The 24,986-nt window shown below is 43.8% G+C and overlaps 1 protein-coding gene across 1 annotated transcript in view; it reads right to left on the bottom strand.

The window, feature by feature from the left end:
- Positions 1 to 24,986, bottom strand: part of LOC142767227 (H(+)/Cl(-) exchange transporter 7-like) — a 57,011-nt gene that overhangs the window by 4,843 nt on the left and 27,182 nt on the right. Inside the window, exons 15-22 of the mRNA XM_075868497.1 lie at positions 22,789 to 22,958; positions 21,228 to 21,407; positions 20,076 to 20,161; positions 7,143 to 7,257; positions 5,610 to 5,693; positions 4,698 to 4,787; positions 3,457 to 3,540; positions 315 to 395 (exon numbers count right to left, since the gene is read on the bottom strand). Of these exons, the coding sequence (XP_075724612.1) occupies positions 315 to 395; positions 3,457 to 3,540; positions 4,698 to 4,787; positions 5,610 to 5,693; positions 7,143 to 7,257; positions 20,076 to 20,161; positions 21,228 to 21,407; positions 22,789 to 22,958 (890 nt within the window). The remainder of the gene's footprint in view (positions 1 to 314; positions 396 to 3,456; positions 3,541 to 4,697; positions 4,788 to 5,609; positions 5,694 to 7,142; positions 7,258 to 20,075; positions 20,162 to 21,227; positions 21,408 to 22,788; positions 22,959 to 24,986) is intronic.

Here is a 24,986-nt window from a genome sequence, read left to right as displayed (position 1 = left end):
AGCTTTCCACACGCCTACACACGTTGCTTTCGTCACATTTTATAACATACATAACCAGACTGCTCACTCACTCCTTTCTCACTTGTGGAAAAGGCTCCCGTACGGGGCCTGAAGAGTCTTCCTTTTGTTTGCTTTTATTGTGGTCAGCGTGCTGCTTTAATTTTGTTCATGTATGTTCTCGACCAGACGGGTTGCTGTCCAACAACTGATTTCAGAGATAACGTCGATGCCTCGTGCATGACATACATCAGACATGCCAAAGCTCTTCATTGGCTGCATGTACGCAACTGGTAGCAATCAAACAGGCCACTTACCATGTTACTGCCATCGACGACAACAAGGTGCCGAAGACCAAGAGCTCTGAACAGCTTGAAAATCCTTGGCAGTGATGCATTCTGATGACCATGCACAAAAATGACGTACCGCTCGTTAATATTCCAGATATGGACAGGCTTATCAGACCACGAAAAGCAAGATTACTTCTCATCAGAGCAAGAAAACTTCCGAGATGACATACACCTGAGAAATACAACTTGCAACAATGTGATGAAATAGTTTGTAAGAAATAAAATATGCCTCGCAAGATGTAAATTGACTTCACAAATTATTATTGAAGCTTGAGCAGAAGACAGACCAATTATAAAAAGCAGCACTTCATTCTCCAGCACGAGCATACGATCCCAATGAAATAATAATTACACTTCAGCTTGTTGCAGCATGTGTACACTTTTTGTACATGTAAGTGCAAAAAAAAAGGGGGGGGGGAGGAAATACTCAAATGAGGGCTCGTTTCTTTATGTTACACAACCTAATAAAGTCTGCCAACAATAAAGCTAAGAAACCTATAGGAGACATCACTTGAAGTTGTATTTATACATTACAGTCGACTCCCGATAATTCAAAGTTGCTTAACTGGAATTTTTGGTTAATTAGAAGTCAACAAGTGGTCCCATCAATTTTGATATGCACGCCTATAAGAAAAAAAAATTCATGTTAAAAGCCCGGAATGTTGGTTGATTAGAAGTTGATTTTCAGTTGAGAGCCTCAAGACAACCGTAATTCTTCAATAATATGGGGAATTTATGTGCCAACACCACCAAGACAGCTGTCGGACCACACTATTGTCGGCATCGCCACTGCCTGCAGTGCCACTGTTCATGAAGCGGCTATCTTGTTTAGTGAATGCCGGGGCATCACATTGATCGCATCGGCTAACTAGGTCTTGCATTGTGATGTATCAAGTGCTTCAGCCGCGCGCTGGTTTCAAGTCTGGTTCAAGTTTGAACAGCGTGACTGGACGCTGGTAGAAAAAGACGCGCAAGCACACGCAAAGCGCCGTGTGTGTGTGTGCATGACTATTTTTTTACAGAACTGTCAGCTTTGAAGCAATGAAAGTGCTGGTTTTATGCCTTTTCCTTAATTGGAAGTTCGTTTAATTCGAAGTGTTTTGAAGTTCCCGTAAACTTTGTATTAATGGGGTGGACTGTAGTATAGTAATTATGACATAAAAAGAAAAAAATTTAAGAGGGTGAAAAATACTTGGCATAGGCAGGCAGGCCAAACCTACAGCATTTGGATAATGCACCTAATGCTCTACTAATTTAACTACTGTGGTAGTTGCTTTACGGTTCACTTTATTGAGTATTTGTGTTTTCATGCAATCCTGGAGCATTAGCCAGCGCTGCTTGCAGCCATGATGGCAATTGTGGAACACTTTTTTAGTTGCCTGCTGGCGTTCCGTATAATGTGATCTCATTACGAACTGGAGACTCGCCAATAAACTCTCGCATATATCACATACTGCTAGTAGGAGAAAATAGCTGGAACACAGTATTAGGATACACCCTTGCATGTTGTCTGCCAGAACGATACCCTTACTGTGAATGAACAAAAGATGGGAGACTGATCGAGGGGTCATTCCATTGCATTTCCCAGTTTCGCCTAACACGCAACTCCCAAGGCAAGCCTTATAACAACTGGTACACAAGCCCTTTTGCATTAGTCATCATCATCATCATCCTGACTACACCCACTACACAACAAAGACCTCTCCTATGTTCCGCCAGTCAACTCGGCCCTGTGCCTGCTGCTGCCTCTTTGTACCCACAAACTTCCTAATCTCATCTGCCCACCTAACTCTGTCTCCCCTAAGTGCGTTTGTCTTCTCTGGGAATCTAGTCAGTTACCCTTATTGAACAGCGGTTATCGTGCAACCTGCCTGGTCCATGTCCATTTCCTCTTCTTGATTTCAACTATGATATCCCTAACCCCGGTTTGTTCCCTGACCCACTTTGCTCTCTTCTTGTCTCTTAAGGTTACGCCTATAATTTTCCTTTCTATCGCTCACTGTGTCGCCCTCAAGTTAAGCTGTACAATTTTGCATCAGTACATACCTCGGAACATGACAACTGTTACTAAGATCAAATCCACAATTTTTTGCTACTGTAGCCGGTGATTGCCAACAATGCAAGCAAGGCTGGTATGTGAAAGTGGGGTTTGTCTTATTAATACCAATGGCTCAAGAATATGCAGCTTAAGCTTGGTGTTTAAGGGTTAAATAATATAAAAAATTCACGCAGAACGTTTTTTGGGAGTTCTATAAGCGATTCATTTCATTGTAGCTTTCATGCAAATAAACTAACACTTGCCCAAGCCGCAACAAAAAAAAGTTATGGCATTTTGAGACACAACGGGTCCCTTGTTTACATACAAGTGAATGAAGTTGGACCGTGCCTACATATGCGTAATAGATGGTGCAATGATGTGGTCCAATTTCCTCATGTGCAATTAAGTGTGTGAACCATCGACTGCATTAGTAACAATGCCAACGAAAGTGAGATGACAGGAGTTTTGCTGAGTCAATTACAGCCATAAAATTTCAATCAATATCGTGACCTGAGTTAAAATAATGTTCAGCTACTGCGTTGGTAGCGGCATGTCCCTTAGCTACGTCCTTTTGGAGCTGTTTTATACACCGTTTCAAGTTGCTTGTTTCTCCTATGCATGATGCGTGGAAGTCTTGACAAGATATCTTATAATACCACTCCAGAGTAGCATTGGTATTACAACGGGTCTTTGACATCGACAAGCTGACTTCTGAAATTGTGCGAGGGCACATGTGCGCATTGTACGCCATAGCTCCTGAAAATTCTTGCAAGGGTTTCGCTTATCCCAGGAGCATTATGGAATGGGTGCAGTTGCCTTGTAGTCGGTTGACTTACTTCAAGAAGGTCCTCTGGAGCAGAGTTATTGCTGATGCAGTAGCCGTTGCCTGTGAACTCAAGCTTCACAGGCAAAGGTTCAGCCTCTGGCACTGGAGTGAAAACCTACTTCCTTTTATTTATTTATTTCTTTATGGAAGCGACTGTCTTATGTGAAAGGCATACGTATGGACAGTTTTCTCGTTGAGTCAGCATATAAATGCTCACGCTTTTAAAATTCAACAATTAAACTCACGTGAGACACTGTGTAGGCAGCCGAATTCATGAAGGGCTGAAGGTCCATGTTGTACTCGCGCTCCCGAACAGAGACGTGCACTTGCTGTTCATGCAAAATGAAAAAACAAGCGGTCATTATGCTGCAAACACAGTTACAGTGAATCAAAAGACCCTAGTGAAAAACCACTGATGGCTAAGAGTAGACCAAATGAACACAGTGCTCGTCACGTCTCAAAAATCCGCACGTAGTTCGAATAAAACTACGCAAAAATAAAGTGCTCTTTGTAGGTGAAGCACTGAGTTGGAATGAATAAGCCTAATTCCGGATTTGGGTAGCATGCTATCTATATTACAGCAAAACATGTTATGAGATCGCAAATCGGGTCACGTACAGTGCCATAGTTGTCCACCGCCGCCACTGCCGGTACCCGTAACCACACCGCATGAAATTGGGAAAAAAAAAAAAAAAAACTAGTACTAATGACACAGTGGGGCTCGAACCCGGGTCCGCTGGTTGCCAGCCCAGTATTCTATCAATGAGCCATGCCAGTGCTTGGGACTTGCTGGCAAACTTGCCTTAGGAAGGCTTGATGTCGGGAAAGCAATCACGTTAATACCACTTATAAAGCGTTTTAAAACAGCTAAATAACAATCAGTTGTCGCACAATGTGATTAGCATATCATGTGGGCCATTCAATGCTCCAACATTTTACAAAAGCTTGTTCTTGTTCAGCTCTTAACTGCGGCACATACCCACTTCAGGCATAATTCCTCATTGTCATCAGCCACTGCGTGAACAATTGGCACAAAATTCCTCGCAAGTGTTGAGCGGATACCATGCTTCTCAGAAAAATAATGAAAAATGCCGAATGCGCTAACATTTTAATTATTAATGACGTAGTGGGCATCAAGCAAGTGTGCTTGCAGCAGTTGTCCAATGAGTGATTAGAAAAGGCTGTGAAAGGCCGCTCTTCTAGCTTTCACTGTGACTGTGCTGCGCCTTCCGCACAGGCCTGGCATTTTTGGCCATGCCATCGTCCAGTGAAGCATAGCACAAATCACAGTAGCAGAAACACCTGCAGCAAAAAGAAAATGCAGTCTATGCGCCAGCTCGCTTGTGGGAAAATTTTTAAGGGGTTTTCCATTCATCCGGTTGTCGAGCGCGTACCCACACCCTTTATGCAGAGGGTCCTAATATTAAGGCATTCAACTACAAATACCAAAGAAGTAAAGAGATGCGAGTCAAAGGCTGGCAATCACCTGAATAGTCGGGTAGCGTGGGTATGCATCTCGAAAGTTGGAGAGCCGCAGTCGCCGATGGCAGGCTCCGTCAGTGTCACTCTGGAACATCTAGAGGGGCAACTTTGTGTGTGATTATTATGCTTAGACTAGCAATGAATTCAGTTTATTCTAACACATAAAGGCAACTATGGGCCCATGAATTGAAACACGTTTGCAATATGTGTGTGCAACTTTGATGGCGCAAGGCTCCCACAGACAAAACACAATAAAGAACTTAGAAAAATAAACATTATCGCTTTATTTTAGAGGCGATCGTAGCAGCTGCATTTTTTTTTTCATTTCTTCATTGATTTTGATTAGACTTGCTGAGTTTATGTTTATGTATTTGTGTGCTGATTTCAAGCATGCATTATGTTTAACATATGATGAGTAGCTTTTGGGAAAACCAAATATTTGATGTGCATTTTCAGGAGCAAAATTTTTGCTAAAGTGGGATAGTTACAAATTATATCAGCTTACCTCAGTATTCTGGCACCAAAACTGCATGTAGTGCAAAAAGAATGGATGTTCTTGACCCGCCTGAACAATACTTACGATATAAAGATTTGCAAGTGAATCGGTCAAGCTGAGATTTTCAGAAATAAGCATTCAACATGCCACTTATTATGCTCAAATGAATTTAGAACATTCACTTAAAATTGCATTGCACACAGTTTTGATCCCAAATTATTGAAATATGCCACTTTATTTTGTAAATACGCGTTACCTACTCGAACAATTCTCTCATACTTGAAAGCAGCACACACATATACAGAAGCTTGACAAGTTTTATCAAAATCGACAAAAAAAATATAAATTTTTAAGAGTAGCATCTAAGCCAAACTTCAAATATTTTGTAAATTGTAAGGTCTGACTTGACTGAATTCCCACCTTGTACTGAAGAAGGACAATAAGCTGCCACCGAAGAATAATGCCCCGGAAACGACCAAACGAATGTTCTTCACCAGAACGCTCCTGAAATGAGAAAGGTTTATGGAATCCTGGCTTAACATTGTTACTATTTCTCTTATCACCATTACAATATGAAAAAGACTGCAAATAACAGTGCTATCAAAGGCACAAGCGAAAGACAAGTGTCGTGCTTTCATAGACGGAGCTGACATTTTTTTAATATACCGTATTTACTCAATTCTATCGCGCCCTCGATTGTAACGCGCACCCGATTTCCACGACGAAAAAAAAAAAAAAACATAAGACATCGATTGCAAGGCGCACCCATTTTTCTCGCTGGCCCGAACGATCACACCACTCGAAAAAAACGACTCCTTTCGGGAGCGTCTTTCATTTAATAATGAGATACGGGCGAAGCTTGTGCCCATCTGACGTGTAACAGAGCATTGCCGTCACTGTAGTTTTACCGTGGACCGATGTCAGCACGCGAACTTGCTTTGCCCCCTTCTTGACAGTTGTGGTGCCAGGCATGTCGAAGTAAAGCGGCGTCTGATCAGCATTCCCGATTTGCCCAAGCAGGTAGCCATTGTTGTGCCGCAAGTTTAGGACGAACCTCTGAAAACTGTGAAGCTTTTCATTAAACTCCTCCGCAAAACTTTTCGCATATGCCCGTTTCCCTTCGGAGGGAAAAGCATTTCCACTTCATAAAGTTAGTTAGCCAGCACCTGTTCGCTTTAAACTGGCTCCGCATTAGCCCTTTTTCTAAGGCTAACTGCATAGCCTGCACTCGGAGAAGTTCTGTCGTCATGGGCCGCTGTGCCGCTCACTACTGCTCAATCACATACTCGCCGAGCAGCTCTTTAATTTGCCGAAACCGACCCTGCTGTGGTCCACTGAAGGCTCTGCGTGAAGCTTTGCTGTCGACAATGTTTCGGGAACTCCAAACAACCGCGTTGCGGCCCAATTTCCGTCCGTTTCTGCACACGCGATGACCTTTCTTTTAAAAGCAGCATCGTGGTGCACTCGAGTTTTTGGAGTCGGCCCTTCCATGCCGTCGATGCTAATGCACTACAAGATGACGAACTCCTCAGCACACGTACGAAGTGCCGCACATGGGAAACACATTGGCAGAAATGGCCGACGCGCCATGCCGACGCACGTAGGGGGCGGCCATTTTGGAAATGCCGATGGCAATAGATTGACCGTATTCATTTTTTTTTTTTTCGTACTCGATTCTAACGCGCATGCGATTTATGAACTCGCTTAACCGGAAAAAAGGTGCACGTTCGATTCGAATAATTACGGTAGCTGAGTATACTTTGATTTGGAATATGCACTGTACGAAAACAGGTCTCACACACAGAATATAGACCAACCACACACAAAGATGCAGATGCGAGTGCCAAGTGCCCAAAATAACGTCTGGCACCTTCATGCATTTACTCTCATTATTCTGCGTTTGAAACGTGCCGTCTCGCACGACAGCTTTAGCACAGCAACAAGGAAACAAACCTCAGCCGTGTCCACCACGGGGAATCCATTGTGTGGACAAGAGGCTAGCACGTCTATGATCCTGCCAACATTCTCCACAGTCCGGAATGTGACCACAGGGTAGCCCATCACCTCCCTGAACAGATGCAAGTCAGTTATAGACATTAGCATCATCACCACCATTTTAAGTCTGTTTCATAACCACTGCAGGACTAAGGTGTCTTACAATAATTTCCCATTTACTCTAATTTTGAGCAAGACTGTTACTGCATTTACACGTTTTTAAGTAAACTTAAATGTAGGTCAACCCCCTAAAATTGCATGACAAAAAGAAAAGACAAGCGCGAGGACATTTCATACAAAACATTCACTTCGTATGTCGCTAAAAAACAATTCCGGTGTTCAAAAAGAGCTTCACAGCAGTGTTTAAAGCTATGCAGCAAAGCTAGCTTTCAGGCAATACACGGAAGTCAATTTTAGAAAACTTGCCATGAATCGTTGCTGAGGGTGCAGGTTAGAATTAGTATACATGAAAAAATATGGTATAACTTACAGGTAGAGCCAAAATGTAAACACTATGTTGTTACCATGCTGCAACATACCTGATTTCTTGTTTATTTGGGTTTTGGTACCAAGTCAACCCCCAACTTCGGATTTCCAACTTACTACATAAAACGAGTCGACAAACTATTGTACAAATATAGTGCATTCTATTCCCGCAAACTTCTTGATTTTAACTCTCGACCTAACTCGATGCTGTTAGCTTCTTTTGCTTACTCTTTGTATCGTTTTCATTGCTCTGGCTGACCTCTGATAACCTGTCGAATACATTGCGTGGCTGGCCCAAGTCCATTTTTTTCAATATCAACTAGAATATCCGCCATCTCTGTGTCTCCCAACCAGTTCTTCTGTCTTCTGATCTCTTAAATGTTATGTCTATCATCACACAAGATATAAAAAAAGAAACTCACCAATGATTACGATACCCCCCCCCCCAATGCAAATTCTGAGCGCTGCTTCATGTTAGGGCAACGCCAACTATAATTGAAGTTTGGCTATCCACAGCTGTATACATTACACACTGCTGCAGAAAGTGCCAACACTGGAGTGTTGCACACACTACTCTGTGCATTGCAGGTGCTGTGAATTAAGCAACACACCGACAGCTCCATTACATGATTGTTCAGCGAACTGGGAGCGCGGTGGTAAACACAGACACAAAGCAAAGAGGAGCTCTATTACAGCAACCAAGGTCAGCCGCAGTGCTAATGCAAGCCCTGCATGTGCTCTCTTTCATTTTCGGTTCTTCCATTTCTTTCTCATACTTTCTGTGTTTAATTTTTTTATCTATGTTTCTGTCTGTCTGTCAGTTTTATCATTTCATTTTTGTGTCTTTTTTTCAATTTTTTTCTTTCTCTTTCTTTGTCGTCTCCTATCTCTTTCTTCGGTCTTCTCTGTCTCTCTCTATATTTTTGTCTTTATTCTCTTTATTTCTTTCTAATTTTCTCTTATTTCTCTCTCTCTCATTTATATGCATTCATTTCCATTTTACATTTACTCCTGTTATTCAATATAATGGGCCTAGCCCAATTCTTAAAACACGTACTCGTTTGCTCGGTTATGCCACGGATGGCTATGGCGACACTACTTAATGCACGAACTGGCACCTAAGCGCTATGCCTTAAAATAAGAGATTATGGGAAGTTGATAGTGTGAAATCGACACGAGGCCTTTGAAGGATATTGTACTTTGAGAAAAATCTTGAGACTCTGTATGGCAAAACTGCGAAATAATCTCAATGCACCAGCTTATGCACCTCTTAGCTCATTAAGGGGGGAGGTGGCTTTGAAAAAAAACTTTTTTATTTGTTGACCTACAGCAATGAAATTTGGCATGCATACTCATAAGTGTCTAGAATAGGGAAATATGCAGTTTCATCATGATAGCTTCAGTAGTTCTCAAGTTACATAATGCTACACGATCCAATTACATGGTCTGCTCGTGGAAAGCCTAGCGCTGCAACAAAACATGCCAGGAAGCTGCGAATGATGTTGATCTTTACTCAAAAGAAAGCTACAGGGTATGACACTCTCGGAATTTTTTAGTAAGTTCTCGTTTTTTTTTTAGAGATCATCATGGCTGCCGACACACATTGTCAGAAACAATGGCACGGGCAAATCATCGTCTAGAAAAATAACAGGGCCACAAAACAGAAATTGAAGATTGCTGTACCCACAAGCAGTGTTCAGGGATTCAAGGAAAAAAAACAGAATCAAAATCGGTCCAGTCATTCTCGTGCTACTCTTTCCACGAGCATTGCACAATGTCCAAAACACACTTGTGAGAAAAAGCCTGTCGAAGTTTTCGACAGGCTTTTTTCAATGAACTTTTTTGTTTCTCGTTGGATATTGATGAAAATTGGCACAGACACTAAGAATAACCTCACAGTGCTTCCTTAAAAGTTTTGAAGTGATACCACGAATACTTAACAAGAAACAAATTATTTCTTCATTGAACCATGTGGAGAGGCTGAGCATAATGTCAAAAAAAAAAAAAATGGTATTGAGAAGGCTGCGTTAAAAGTTTCAACTTTTCTTTACGTCTCTAAGACACCTAAAAATTGTGATTTCAGGTTTGTCTTGTGATATTTGACTTCTTTTCATGATTTACTCCTTTTCATGAGTTAAGAAGAACAAGTATGAATTTCAAACCAAGTTCTTTGTATGAAGGAGTGGTGTGATAGGTATGACAGAAAAGATTGTAATTGAATAAAACCATATACTGAAATTATTACACATACTCTTTTTGTGCTGAAGAAGTTGTAATTAGCGTAATTAAGTACTTGATTGCAAATATTCACTGAACTTTTTTTTATTTGGAGAGAGGTTTATTGCATCAGAAAAAATGGATCACACCATGATGGCCTATGCCTTCTTGCTAAATAACAAAGTTATGGGCAGAAGACTGGTGGCACGGAAATTTCTAGCAGTATAATTAATGACACGAAACGGGCATATAAAAATTCGTGCCCCTGATTCACACATGCTCTTTCGCCACTCTTGCCGTGAAACGCATCATCAGACAGCCGGTCGCGGAAGCTCTAATCTACAGCAATTCATTAACCTCGGAACATTCATAGACGTTCTTGGCGATATCAAGCACGGCTCCAAGCACGTCTGAATCGCATCACAAAAGCTTATTGACAGCACTCCATATGACCGTGCGGTGCGCGGCCGCGCGGACAGTGCAGCCGGCGCGTAATGCACTTGCCGGCGGCGTTCGATGACGATGCGCGCAATGTGTAACTACGAAGACAAAAAATCGGCACGCACTGCACTTGGCATCGCATTTTCAAATGACGACGACGCGCGAAACTGCTAGCCGCTGTTCCGAGCGATCCTTGGCAGTGAGGGGGGGGGGGGGAGGCGTGACGAGCTTGACTGTTGTCCGCTGCGCCGATGCGTAAAATGCCCGTACAATATTCAGAGGAGCTAGCGAGTGATGTGGTACATTCCTTGCGAAGAAGCACGTCACCAAGAGTGCGCTTGCGCGTCGTTCCTGCCCGCAGCCTCGCTGTCAGCGGAGTTAGGCCTAAAGCCGACTCCGATGACGCGCCGCACTCGTAGACCGCCGCGCGCCCGCTCGTAGTAATCTGATCGTGCATCCGGTGCGGCCACTCGTAGTAATCAGATCGTGCCGCCGCTTACAGCTTCGTTGCTTGCGAAGAAGCACGTCGCCACGAATGCGCTAGCGCGTCGTTCCTGGCCGCAGTCGGCGGAGTTAGGGCTAAAGACGACTCCGATGACGCGCGGCGCTCGTAGACCGCGCTGACGCTCGTAGTAACCTGATCGCGCATCCGCTTACTGCTCGTAACTAAAGCATAATTATATCTTAAGTGATTATCAAGCCGTGAACACGTCACGAAGTGGCGATTTTCGAGAGCCATGTCCTCGCGACGCACAAGCAGCAGACGACGATCTCCCGGAGCGAGCATCGGGCCAATGGCGAGGCGAGCTGAGGCAACATGGCGGCCACGGCCAATCAAGGGCCTCAAAACGACTTTCAAACATTTGCTTTTTGCTCGCTTGTTGTTAAAGGGAGGAGCCAGCTGAGGCGGGAAAGTTAAACACGAAGAAATGCTCTTTCCGATAAGCCCAAAAAGCCGGCTCCCGGCCCAAGCATAGCGAAGCTATTATTTTTTGAAAATCGCCGTTTTCTAACCATTTCCAGAATAGTTTTTGCTACCTAGGTGAGTGAAACGAATTTTCCGACGCACTTCTGCGCGGTTTTCAGTGTAGATATTTTGGAACCAGATAGAAAAAGGGTTCCAGAAACTGAAAACTTGAGTTTCAAAAAATCGATTTTTTTGCTATTTTTCGCGATCCCAAAGCCGCGTCCCCCCTTAAGAATAGAGGAAAGCGAACTAGGCATAACAAGCGTGCACATGATAAAATTTCGTTTCGCGTCAATTCTGAATCAAATAGTGCCGAATAAGAGCCAAAATGATGAATATCAAATACAAAAAATTAATTGAAGATTGAAAGAAGGAAAAAAAAACAAATCTGCTCAGTTCCTCAAGCACATATCGTGGTGAGAGGGTGCCATAGAAAACCACTGGCTATGACCACGTGACATCAGGCTCTCTTGCCATGATGTTACAGTGTTTCTGGCAGTTGAAAACATGCGCTCATTGGGCACCTCAGTAGCAGGACTAGGAAGCTATCACAAAAGCAATTTTGGCAGTACCAGGATAAGACACAGTGCTCTTTCCAGTAATTCAAAAAATAAAAAAATAATGCTTTCTCGAGATCAGGCACTCATTACAGTATTCTTGAACCTCTTGACTACAAAATCTGAGCTAGGTATGCTGGTTATTTCTTGTGCGAGGCAGTTTGATAATCTCCCAGTATATTCCTGCTGAGGACATGATGTACGAAAATGACATAATTTTCTTTAGCATTAACATGAGCTCAATTTTGAAGAAGCAAATCGGTGATGAAAATTTGAACAAAAGGCTCATTGTAATGACATTAGCATTAGCTAGCAACCTTACCCAAAAAAAGTTGCACCACTGGCCTTAGTCACATTTTAGATATTCATCTTCTCAAAAATTAGGTTGAATGATCAGGTTAGGTATCCTTCAATTCGAATTCAAAACTTGCATATTTGCACAGCTTTACTAGGCACACATGACAATGCAGGTAGAAAAAGCATATACAGCTTTGTGGCAAACAGTCGCCCTTGTTAAGGGGACAGACTGATCTTTGGGACCAAAAAGTGACCAAAAAGTCATCTTTTGAAATTGACGTATTTGGTTTCTGCAAGTATTTTTCTATCTCTCTGCAAATTTTCACACACTGAGACGTGGTAATTTTCTTGGAATGTCATTCTAACTGTCCAGATTTTTGGTACTGTTAACATGCAAAACCTGCAAAAAAACTGGGGAACTGACTTCGAGGCTTCTTTATAATTTGCCTGTACCTTGTTAAGTTTGGCCTGGAAATTCATCTGGGCAGACGCCTTTGTGCGTAAGCCGATCCACTGGGGAGGCTCTCAATCCCTTCGGCGCCCAGTCTGACAGACGCTGTCGAAGATTTGAGCAATTATCCAGACCAAGCAGCAAGCAAAGGCGAGTTCCCGTCCTTCAAATGCAGACCATTTTGTCGTCCCTTCAAGCAGCAGCGTGCCTGATGACCTCGGTGATTCATCTGGCGACGGGAAGCTGTTGTGACCAAAGCCAGAGCTGACAGGAGAGCGGCGCTCCTTTTTAATCCTCAATCACCAAGCCGACCGGCCGACTGCCTATGCTCGTCAGGCATTGTACGTGTGCTAGCCGGAGGATGAGACGTCGTGTCGCCAAGACGCCGTTAACCGTTCGAGAGAGGCCAACAAAGACAGCAACTTCCTGGAAGAGACCGCAGCGGCCACCGCAAAACACCCCGCTAATGAAGCGAACAAATCGGCGAACCCTTTGAAGTATGCTGCCAGGACCGTGGGAACTCTCGACTAGCGGCACACACACGACGAGGAAGAGCCCTGCTGGCGCCACCTTGCAGTGCAGTGTTCACGTGGACCGTGCATGCTCGTCCCCCTCACCTGGGTGTGTGTGATTGGTGTTCCACTCGGAGAGGAGAAGCCTAACAGGGCTTAAAACGACGCCGCAGAGTGCTGGACGTCGCTCTGAACTATGTAACCTTCAACCACCACGCTCGTGGTTTGTGAAACCACTAACCTTTCTTTTCTGTAAATACGTGTAAATAGTACCATAAACATGTTTTGTTTCTCGTATCCTCCTAGCGACCTTCCTTCCTTTCAAACTTAACAACCTGTGTTAGAAGCTCTGCTACGAATTTATGAGCACCTTTATGAGGATTGAAAATCGTGCACACCACGATTGTCGCTTTTTGAAGAAGCTGTGTGTTTTCAGTTTTTTCCATTTTTCTCAGTAAATTAAATGTACGACTGTTCAATTTTGAGGCCTCAATATCTCAGCAGCTAGGGCAGGTGCAACAATAATTTTTTTTGCAATCGAAACCTGTGTGTGTGTGTAGAGTGCAAGTATTGGAGCATAATTTAGAGCACAAGCCCTTTTAATTATATTACTCATCAAAATTGTAACACAATTCCAACTGCTTTTAAAAATGAATAATTCATTTTGCTATAAAATAACCAAGAAAGGCCTAAAAACAAAAAACTCTTCCATAGTTGCAATCTATAGTCATCAGTCTATGTTGGCATATCCTAAATATCACTTTCAATTAAGCATTTTTTTCTATGGAGGCCATAAACAATAGGATGTGAACTTAAGTTATCTCAGGAATAAGATGAGTTATAGGAAAACTAATTAAATATTTAAAATCAGCAGAAAAAACTGCATAGTACCGTGCAGTTTGATTAAGATCACTGAAGAAATAAACAAAAATTGTCTAAGACCAGTCTGCCCCCTTAAAACAGCCACAAACCACATTCTATGTTCAACAAATATGATATGCTCCACAAATATGTTATGCAGCATACGGTAATCTCAAGTGAAAAATGAAGAAACCAGGAACATATGTTTCATTTAACAGGGCTTCCATTAATAAAAAGGTGAACAGGGCTGCAGAATAGAAGCCCGAAACCAATCATTTTAGAGACAGTTCCATTTAAGCAGCTAGTCTATCTAAAAGATTTTAATTCAAAACCAAAAGATTTTAATTCAAACAGAATCTTAAGGGGTTCCAAAACAGTTCTTTATACAAGTGATTCACTACATAAAGAATTGCATACATTAAGAATATATTCATGGGCATTTATTTTACAACTGCCCCGCCGCGGTGGTCTAGTGGCTAAGGTACTCGGATGCTGACCCGCAGGTTGCGGGATCAAATCCCGACTGCGGCGGTTGCATTTCCGATGGAGGCGGAAATGTTGTAGGCCCGTGTGCTCAGATTTGGGTGCACGTTAAAGAACCCCAGGTGGTCGAAATTTCCAGAGCCCTCCACTACGGCGTCTCTCATAATCATTAGGTGGTTTTGGGACGTAAAACCCCACATATCAATCAATCAAATCATTTATTTTACAACTGTTCGATATACAGTAGACTGTGAGCAAGCAGACATGGACTATAAAAATGTGTTCCTTTAAACAGGAGTTACATTTAGTGAGAGATCAGCAAAGGCGCAGAATTCAGGTGCAAAACCAATCATATTGCCCCATTCCTTCTTCCAAGTTTTGTTATGGCCCGATTACACTGTAAGTAATGTACAACACAAACTACTCCTGCAATGTTCGAGAAGCTTTAGGATGGTAGTAGATCATTTCATTAAGATCATGTACGCAACGCAAACATTACAGATTACTCTGGAACTTACGTGGTCACTAGCAATAACGCTGGAATATTCGACGGTACATGTATAATGCCGACGCTCTTCAATGGTTGTTAGTTGATTAACGACAGACGCTCTGTTGGCCGCTATCAGTGCCAGTATGTACTGCTGTAAGCCGACTTTCTATTTACCAACCACAAGTTCGGCCAAATAAAGGGTTTCCCCTGGACAAGTCGTCTCTTCCTTCGTCGACGTCACAACTTCATGACAATATTGGAGTCAGCTGTTCCGCTTGAAATACACTCAAACCACATTACAGTCGAACCTCGATATATTGAACAGCGCGGCGATCGCAAGATAGTTCGATATATCCAGCATTCGATATAAAAAGATTAAGTAAAAAAATGCGTCACAAACTTGTAGAAAACAACTTATGAACCAATCATGGTGCAGTAAGTACTCACTTGAGGATTCAAACAAAGCATTTATTGCGTCGGCTTAAAATACTGAAGACGGGTAGCCTGCTTTTTGTTTGCAATGGCATGTTTGACGACTGCGTCCTCAACCTAATCCCGGCGATCCACGAGTGATAAGCCGGTGCCTTAAATCGCGTTGCAGTGACGGCGCACAAGGGCCAGAGCAGCAATGACCTCAGCTGATGTAGGGAGCGGGGCATCATCAGCCGTTGCAGGATCCATCTCGGCAGCGTTTTCATTTGGCTACTCAGCAGTAACATCGGCGACGATTTCCACATCCGTCGGCTCCAACGAAGTCGTCGATGCACATGCTTTGCGGCTCGGCACCAAAAAAGCTCTCTAGCATGCTCCACATTTCAGCGAGCTTGCTCTCTTCATCTGCGCATACGAGCCCAGCTTCCTCCGATTCTTACACTGATGCCTCGTCAGTGCAGCCAGCGAAGCCCACATGCTGAAAGCAGTTGGCTATCGTCGACTGCTTGGCGTTATCCCACGACGCTTTCAGCATTTGGACGGCACTCAAAAGATCGATCTTCAGGTCTTGACCCATCCGAAGCTTGACAAGCGAAATTTCGATCAGCCGACGCTTGTAGATTGACTTAAATGTGTGAATAATGCCCTGATCCAACGATTGCAGCTTCAAAGTAGTGTTAGGTGGCAGAAATACCACTTTGATGTGGCTCAGCTGGGCGTTGGTGTGGTGTGCCGTGCAGTTGTCGACAATAAGACATACCTTCTTTCCTTGATGCGCCAGGTCCGAATCCCATGCCTTTAGCCACTTGACGAAAATATCCCTTGTCATCCGCGACTTCTTGTTCCAGGCATAACACACCGGAATATTGGGGCAGTTCTGGATGCACATTGGGGTTTGAAACCTGCCAATTACAAGTGGCCCCAGCTTCGTGCTTTCATCCATATTGGCAGCCAATAGGGCCGTCACACGAGCCTTGCCTTCCTTGCCCCCGTGGCACTTGTCCCCGCGAGTGTCTAGCGTTTGTCGCGGAAGCATTTGCCAGAATAGGCCCGTTTCGTTGAAAATCTGATTCGGCTCATACTTAGCAAGAACTTTGGGCCACTCGTGATCAAGCCACTTCTGAATTTCTACATCATCGGCGTCATCACTCTCTGCTGAAACCGTCTTCCAAACAATGTCGAAGCAAGTATTGAATCGTTGAAGCCAACCGCTGCTCCCACTGAAATTCTCGGCACCAAGAATGAATGTAAAGTTCTGTGCCTTCTGTTGCAAAATCGGTCCCTATATAGGAATATTTCGGGATCTTGCGTCTATAAACCACTTGTGAAGTGTCTTCTCAACATCTTCGAAGGCAGCTTTCCGTACACGCCGTGCGCCGCAGTGCTGACTCTTCTCGGCCTTGGCCTTTATGTCGCCTTTTTTTTTTTAGCAGAGTACTCAATGTGCTCCTTGGTATGCCAAACGCTTCTGTGACGCTCGACATTCTTCTCGCCATTTTCGATGCACTGGATTGCTTCCAGTTTAGCAGCAAAAGTCAAAGTCGTCCGTTTCTTAGTGTTTGCAGCCATCGTTACACACACCATGACCAGCGACAAGCCGAACTCTACACACATGAACACAACAGGGCTACGGGGAGGAGCTAGTCGAACAAGTTCAGTGTGTCGACTCGTCGACGCTGCAAGAATGCGGCGTGTACATGCTGCTACGTTCAAGTGGCGCTCTCAGCGCCATCGATGTGCGCAGTGGTCGTAAACGCCCACTGTGCTGCCGCTAGTTTCAAGAGTTTTGCGGAAAAGCTCACTACCAGTCAACAAAGCGGGGGTAGTTTGGCGTGGCCAAGTTCGATACAGTAAAATCCCGTTAATTCGGACTTCGTGGCATTGGAGAGAATGTCCAAATTAACCGAAGGTATGAATAATTGCAAGTACAAACAAAACACTTGAAAAATGTCTTCTACACCATCAGACTTTTATTTCTTAAAAAAGACTGATCGCGGTTTTCTTCATGGATGCAATGTGCGACAAAGTCACAATTTCGCGAAGATCCTGCAGGTGGCTTAGTCGACGCATACTGTCCGAGGAAAGCATGCGTATGTCCTCCAAAACGGCTAACGCATGCGAAGCTTCCGTCATTGTGTGGCGTGGACGCTCGTCAGCATCACTTATATCCTTGTCAGCTGATTCGCCTTCGCCATCCTAGACTTCGGCGAAGATATCGCTGTCGGTCACTGTGCCGGCCATGGCAACATCCCTGTCAATTGCGAAGTAATGGCCAAGGGGCACATCAGCTGGCATGATGCACACAGAGCGGCCGTCTTGCTCTTCACCGGTTTCCTAATCGACCACCACAACCAGATCAGCAACGTCGTGCACGAAGCCTCTATGACAAAAGCAGTTTGCGACTACTGCAGACGGTGTGCTGTTCCACACGTATGTCAGCATGTGGATTGCGCTTAGCAGGCTTACTTCGTACCGCTTGCCTGACTCCATGCAGAGCAACATCCGCTCGAGTACCTGCTGTCGATAGCGGCTTTTCACGTACTGTATGATTCCCTGGTCCATCGGCTGCAGGGAAGCCGTTGTGTTCGGAGGCAGGAATAGCAGTTCAATGTTCTCGAGCCTGGACACTTTCGTGAGCGCACTACAGTTGTCTAGCACGAACAACACCTTCCGAGCCTTGACCCCGAAATGGCGGTCGAGCTGACGCAGCCAAGATTGAAAGAGTTCGACAGTCATCCAAGCTTTTCTGTTGAACCGGTAGTCGACAAGCAGCTGCTTAATATTTTTAAAACATCTTGGCTTCTCAGCCTTCCCTATCACCAGGAGCGGCAGCCGCTCTGTGCCGGTCATGTTAGCAGCCAGAAGAACTGTCACGCACTCATTACTTCGTTTTCCACCGACGCACAGGTCCCCCTTAAACACAATTGCCTCGTCAGGCAGAGCCTTATAGAACAGCGCTGTCTCATCAGCGTTGAAAATGTTGCATAGCTTGTAGGTAGAAATGCGCATGGGTAGCACAGAGCACCTGTCCTACACAACACTTTCGTCAACTGCACCTCTTTCACCACACACGTTGCGGAGCACCAGCTCGTGTTGCTCCTTCAAGCGGTCAAACCAGCCTCCCGCGCACTGAAGGAGTCAATGTTCATGGCAATCGCGAACTTCTCTGCTTTTGCGCAGATAAGGGGGCCGCTCAAGTTCAAACGCGCATCGCACAAAACGGCAATCCAGCGCAACAGCACTTCTTCTAGCTTGGGATGCACTGCCGTTCGAAGCCTCTTGCTTTGGTCGCCAAACATGTCCCCGTCATACGCTTGCACAATCTGCTCTTCGTTCTTCACCCAAGTACTCAGCGTGCTTTTGTTCACATTGAACTTTTCCATCACTTCTTTTCGAGATGCTCCCACTTGCAACGCCTTCAATATTTTCACCTTCACAGCCAAATTCTTTGCTTCGTACTTTGCCCTCTTCTGTGCGGGAGATGGTGCGGTTGGGGCCACAGGAGACGGAGGGGAAGCCATCCCAGCGTCGCTCGCGCGATGGCCATGCGCGCACGCATGATGTAGACAATACAAACACACACACACACAAAGATGCACGGTGATAAAAACGAAATAAAAAACTGCAAACTTTTCAAAAACAGAAAACAGTAAGATTGCAAATGGCATTGATCACGTACAGATAAATAATTTAAAGCACACTAGAGGTGAGCAATCCAACTCAACCGTCACGCAAGAAAAATGGAAAGGCAAATTCGTGGGTTGCCCGTTGCTGATGACAGTAGCGATGCACTGCCATCCATTTTGGTAGTTCAAACCACCATGTGTGTGTGTTTTTTTAGGGGGGGGGGGGGGGGAATGTACTACCTGTGGACGAATTTTTGAATCTCGGAGGCCGCAATTCGATCCCAGAGTTCACAATTCGATCCTAAAATTATTTAGGTACACCATCGATTTGGCCGACGGAATCTGCTGCTGCTTCCCCGTCGTGACTTGACCGCGGTTGGGCGTTTAATTAACCAAAGTGCCACCGAATTTGTCCGAATTAATGAGTTTTCAGTTATATAACAATGCACATTTTGGACAGGACGAGACCCCGGGCCTGAATTAACTGAAATTACAAATTAATGAGGGTCAAATTAACGAAATTTTACTGTATATCTATTAGGCGTCAAACATCGTTTTAAATAAAGAATTAAAAATGCATGTGATTTCCAGCGTTTTTTATAGACAATAATTCGATATATCCGTGTTCGATATATCGAGACTCAACTGCATAACTAAGTTGCATCTTACATGAAAATAGGTTTGTTATATCAGAACATCTCCTATAAAGGTCTATTTCTAACACTGTATCTATTGCAAGACTACATATTTTTCATTTACTTTGTTAAAACTGATATTTTGTTATATCTGCATTCGTTATATCGAGGTTTATTATTGCTACGTAGCTATATCGCATGAAGGGTGAACCATTCTGTGATCAGAAGACGACGAAGAGGACTAGTTTGCTCGCTCTGTGTGCTGCGCTCTGATTTTATCGATGTAAATACACTGCCAAATAGTCACATCCAGTCTCATTTTACGTAACAATATGTATTCATTTAATGAGATAGTACTCTACACAGGTTCAAGAGGTTGAGACTGTAGTTGAGAGCAAAATAAGCAAAATAAGTGAGAGCAAAATAAGCAGCTTGCCTGGCCGAGATGTTGCTCGAGCGTGAAGGAGCCTCCCACCCCAAAAACGGAACGCCAGCCAACTGAAGATGGATGTCATAAAGACCCTAGAAAAAGAGCAAATCAAAATCAAAATTAAAGCAGATCAAGTTAGGTAACCAGAAGTTATCATCGTGCCTTTTTCTTATTCATGCATTGTGCAGTCAACCAAATGAATGCAACAGATAATCAGGCCAAAGAAGGCATAGGGAACACTATTAGCAGTTTTTTGGTGCAGTAATCATGACGTACGTCGGAATAAATTAATGCAGAGAAAAAAGCATCCTCTACTTCGATGGAATGCAAACCAACAACCTTCACGAGGTTGTGGGCTTGAATGTCACACCCACATTGATATATTGAACATTTTCCTTCCCAATTTCAGAAGAATGGCTAGTTGGGCAAGTTGGTATCGTGTATCACCGGTGTTGTCTACTCCATACCTTTGTCATAAAATCGTGTATACGTGGGTCAGACAGGCCACTGTCTAAATGTTAGACTTTGAGAACATTTTAATTCTCTGAAAGGCCACACCAGCCTTTATTTAGCAGCCCAATGTAGTGAATGCAGCTGCGTGCCACTTTTTGATGACACTTTTGTGCTGTTTCAGCATAAAAACCAAAAAGTGTGCGAGCTTATTGAGGCTGCGCATATTTGCAAGATGTCCGAGTCTTGCGTCAGTGTTCCCTCTGCGACCATACATGATAAGGAGTTGACCTATCTAGGTTTTGCATGACGTGCGTGCTTTCCTGATGTTGCCCAGGTTTTTGTTGATTTGGCCCCTCATGCCTTTTTCTCCCTTCCCTTTTCCCTCCCTTGCTTTTTATTCTTTCCTTTATATATTGCCTCGGTCTTGCAATAGAGCTTCAGTTGATAGTCTGAACTTGTCTCTACTTTATTTTTACTTCGTGTTTCCGTCCATTTTTCGCGCAGTAGACTTATGGTTCCCAGTATCATTTTGTACCATACTCATGTGCTGCTGTACTCTATACGTAGGCTGGAGCCTCATCATACAGCTTTTCTAGCTTTTTCTGATGTCACATCTATATTTCTCAAGGACAAATAACAAATACCTCAGAGAAAACAACAACTTCCCTTGACTGACTGACTGATCGATTCTTTGAGTGAACTAACCTCAGAGAAGAAGTCGCCCACCCATTTGGCCACCGTCAGGGCGATCATGATGGGTAAGGCAAAAGTGATGTTGCGCGTCGCCTCTATCAGGATGACGCTCAGACTTAGCGTCATGCGGACCACGCCTCCCAAGGTAGCTGCTGCTCCTATCAGGGCAAACTTGCCAGGATTCACCCACGTCTGCAATCACAATGAAAAGAGCACAATGGGGAGATTGGAGCACAAGTGCCAAGTTCACAGAGCAAAGAGAAAAAAGTGCTACGTACTGTCCCAAATTTTAGTTTATTGTCACAAATTTTTGTTGACTTTCTATGCTGCTGCTCATAGTGTGCGTATATGCAGATACACACACGCATACATATTCATTTATGATGTTGCTGCCCCGATTGAATTGCCTGATAAAGCTTCTAGATGCTATTACCATAGAACTATAATATAGGTTGATTTTTTTTAAATGCTATGAAAAGTCTACCCTCGTCTTATATACCAGTCATTGGCAGAGAGAAATGTGGAAGCCTCGCAACAACGGGCAGCTGAAGTCAAGAGCCTCCATTGCCACCATGAGCATCAGCAGCGACGCCGTTGAGCAATGCTGGGCAAGGCCTACGTTGTATTAGCAACGCCATTTTGCTTCGGTTTTCTTTGTCAGTCTGCTGTTTTTTTTTTCTATTTCCTTCAGAAATTAGTGATAGTCGATGGCAGTTTACGATAGGCTTTAAGAAATATGTTATCGAGTAAACTGAAGCGCACGGCAACCTGGCGGCACAACGAGAATTCAATGCATCGGAAAAAAGCATCCGATACCGGAGGAGCCAAAAGCAGCTCATTACATCCTACAGCAACAACAACAACAAAAAACTTCATTTCATGGAGGGACTGCAGTGCACCCTGAACCGGAAACGCTACTCCCAGAAATTCGTCCATGAGCTACATGTAAGGTTGCTATCCGTGACAGTGGAGTGCATCCGCGTGAGAGCTATTGAGATAGCGCCTGACTCTAGGCTCACGAGGGCGCAATTCACGAGCTTGCCATCTTTGGTGTGCCTATTTATGAAATGGAAGGGCTTTGTACAGAGGCGGCTTACTTCCATGTGCCAAGAACTGCCCCGAAGTTTTTCATAAGCTGGTAGAGTATCAGGCGCTTCATTGACAGCACTGCTACATGATGGCACACATGGGCAACGCTGACGAAACTCCGATCTGGTTCGATATGACTTCGAACTGGACTGTGATCGCTAAAGGATCCAAGCAAGTGAAGCTCTTGACAACCGGCAACGAGCATTTGCGGTTTACAGTGATGCTTGTGTGCACAGACGATGGAAAGAGGCTGCCCCCTCATATGATTTTCAAGAGAAAAGGGCTACCAAGAAAAGATTTTCCCTACGGTGTTTATTGTGAGAGCGAACGATAAAGGGTTCATGAATAAAGAAACAGAGCTCCACACACTGCTTAGCACTAAGTGTGCTGTACACGCACGATTATATCAGATAATACACCTTCAAGGAATATGTTCATTGACTATTGCAGCTGGGTAATAATATGGCATAACAAAGTCACTGACACTTGTAGGGAACATGTTGCGAACGCCAATTCCAAGCAGGCGGCCCCAGACTGCGCCCACCAAAAGCGTAGGGATGAACACTCCACTGGAGACACTCAGCCCGTACGTCCAGCAGCTCAGTAAGAAGTACACCATGAAGAACGCCAGCAGGGTCAGTGCTGTCCATGTGCCTGAAGAGAACAAGCAAACAGTTTGTAAGACACAGGTGCTGCGTAGAGTTAATTCTTATTAACCCTTTGAGGGTCGAATTTAAGGAGGGGCATGGCCCTTGGCGTGTATGCTAGTTCTCTGTGCAATGTACCAACTGCTTGCCTACCATAACTTTCATGAAATAGGCATGACCGCACTATGTCATTCGTCATTCTGCTGATGAGCGAGGCACCCCCTACACTTCTTTAGGCATTATGTGCACTTTGTGCTTCAAAAAAGGCCTGTCGACAGGCGGACCCCGAACTGAGAACCCGCGACGCAGAGACGGCATGCAAGCGGCAAGAAGAGGATTTCGACTCAGGACCTGTATCGACACTGCCTTTTTCAACTTTTAACTGCAACCTCTAATTTAATATCCTCTTGCCACATATATAATATCCTCTTGCCACATACTTTACCAACCAAGAAATTGTAATTTTCAAAAGAAAACACGTCCCACAGCTTTGTAATCAGTAATGCTATCCTTGTACATAATTGCAATGACGTATAAATAATGAACTACTGCGCATATAAGTGTACATACAATCATTCCAATACTATGTCACATCGCTATATAATAGAGGAGGACTTGTATGCAAGATTAATGGGTTCTCCCTATCAGTTCCAAGCAAGCTCCCCCATCATCATTCACTTCCTGGAGATGGCGGGATTTGTTTTGCAAAATGCGGTAAAAAAGGATGTGTAATTTTTTTCTTGCTGAAATACTAAGTTCTTCAAATGATTCTATATAAGGAAACATTTGTCTAAAATACTTTTGCACGACTGTGAAGCGACAAAAAAGAACTCATTTTTGTTGTCATATAACATGGTTTTCGTGATAACATCAAGCAAAATTGCAAAAATCAATCCTAAAATATTTGATAGAAAAAAAGTCTTCATTGTGTTAAACATACCCAGGCATACAAAAATGAGCTCTACAAAGTAATTTTCAGGTAAAAAAATATCTTTCACCTGAACACTAAATTAAATTGGAGAATAGTAACCTTCGATCCAGTCCGGATCATCTCGCCGCGCATACTTTTGAGATGGCGCTCCATCATCATTCGAGTCTGAACTCGTATGTAAATCTTCGTCTGACGAATGACATCCACCGAACCAGATTCTGATATGGAACATTGGAAGAATCGCCACTCGATTCACTAGCGCCAGACCAACATATACTACACTTGGTGACACATGTGTGAGCAACACATCGATTTCGGTTACCTGAGAAAGAGTTGCGATATTTGTATACAAAAATACAAAGTGAATTCTCTGTTTAATTGATTAGGTTAATTCGAAAAGGGATTCATGGTTCACAGGTTAGTTGTGTGACGCAATGAAATAACCTTGACATGTCACGGTGAGCAGCAAAATACTGCTGCAAAATGGTAATTAGTATGTGTGTGTGTTACAAGTCAGCATTGTGTGTCGTCGTATGTTTCTTTCTCGTGTCAATGTCCTTTGCCTCACTACGACGAAGCTTAATGGGACACTAAAGACAAACATTAAGTCGATGTTGATTGCTGAAACAGCTATCTAGAAACCTCACAGTGCTACTCTTGTGCCAGGAAAGTGCTGATTTCAAAATCAAATAACATTTTAGTGGTCCGCATCACGTTATCACATTTTAAGTGAAATATTTCACGTCAGTGTTGCCGTACAAAACGATGCCCGGCTTTACTGCGTGGCCGCCAACACTAGTAGCAGCAGAACCAAAGTAGCGGGAGCCACAGCAGCAACATGGGCCATTGAACTATTTCCTTTCATGGCCTCCAAGATGGCAAGCGTGCTTTGATCAACTGGGCCCCGCTAAATGGCACGACCTGTCCAGTTTAACCAGGCGAAAATTGAACTTTTGAAGCGCTCACGCCGTTCACCGTAGTAACGTCAGGTGGTTCTTTTTTTCCATGAACAAGCAGCATTTCGTTATGTCTCTTATTGCACAGAAAGTTCTTTTATTTAGTGCAGCTAGTTCGAATACTATTGATTAATTGTATGGGTTAAGC

The sequence above is a fragment of the Rhipicephalus microplus genome, chromosome 7 (assembly GCF_043290135.1).
Source record: "Rhipicephalus microplus isolate Deutch F79 chromosome 7, USDA_Rmic, whole genome shotgun sequence".
In the NCBI taxonomy this organism is placed as follows: Eukaryota; Metazoa; Arthropoda; class Arachnida; order Ixodida; family Ixodidae; genus Rhipicephalus; species Rhipicephalus microplus.
Note: the sequence above shows the minus strand (reverse complement) of the source record. Positions and strands in the feature narration are given on the sequence as shown.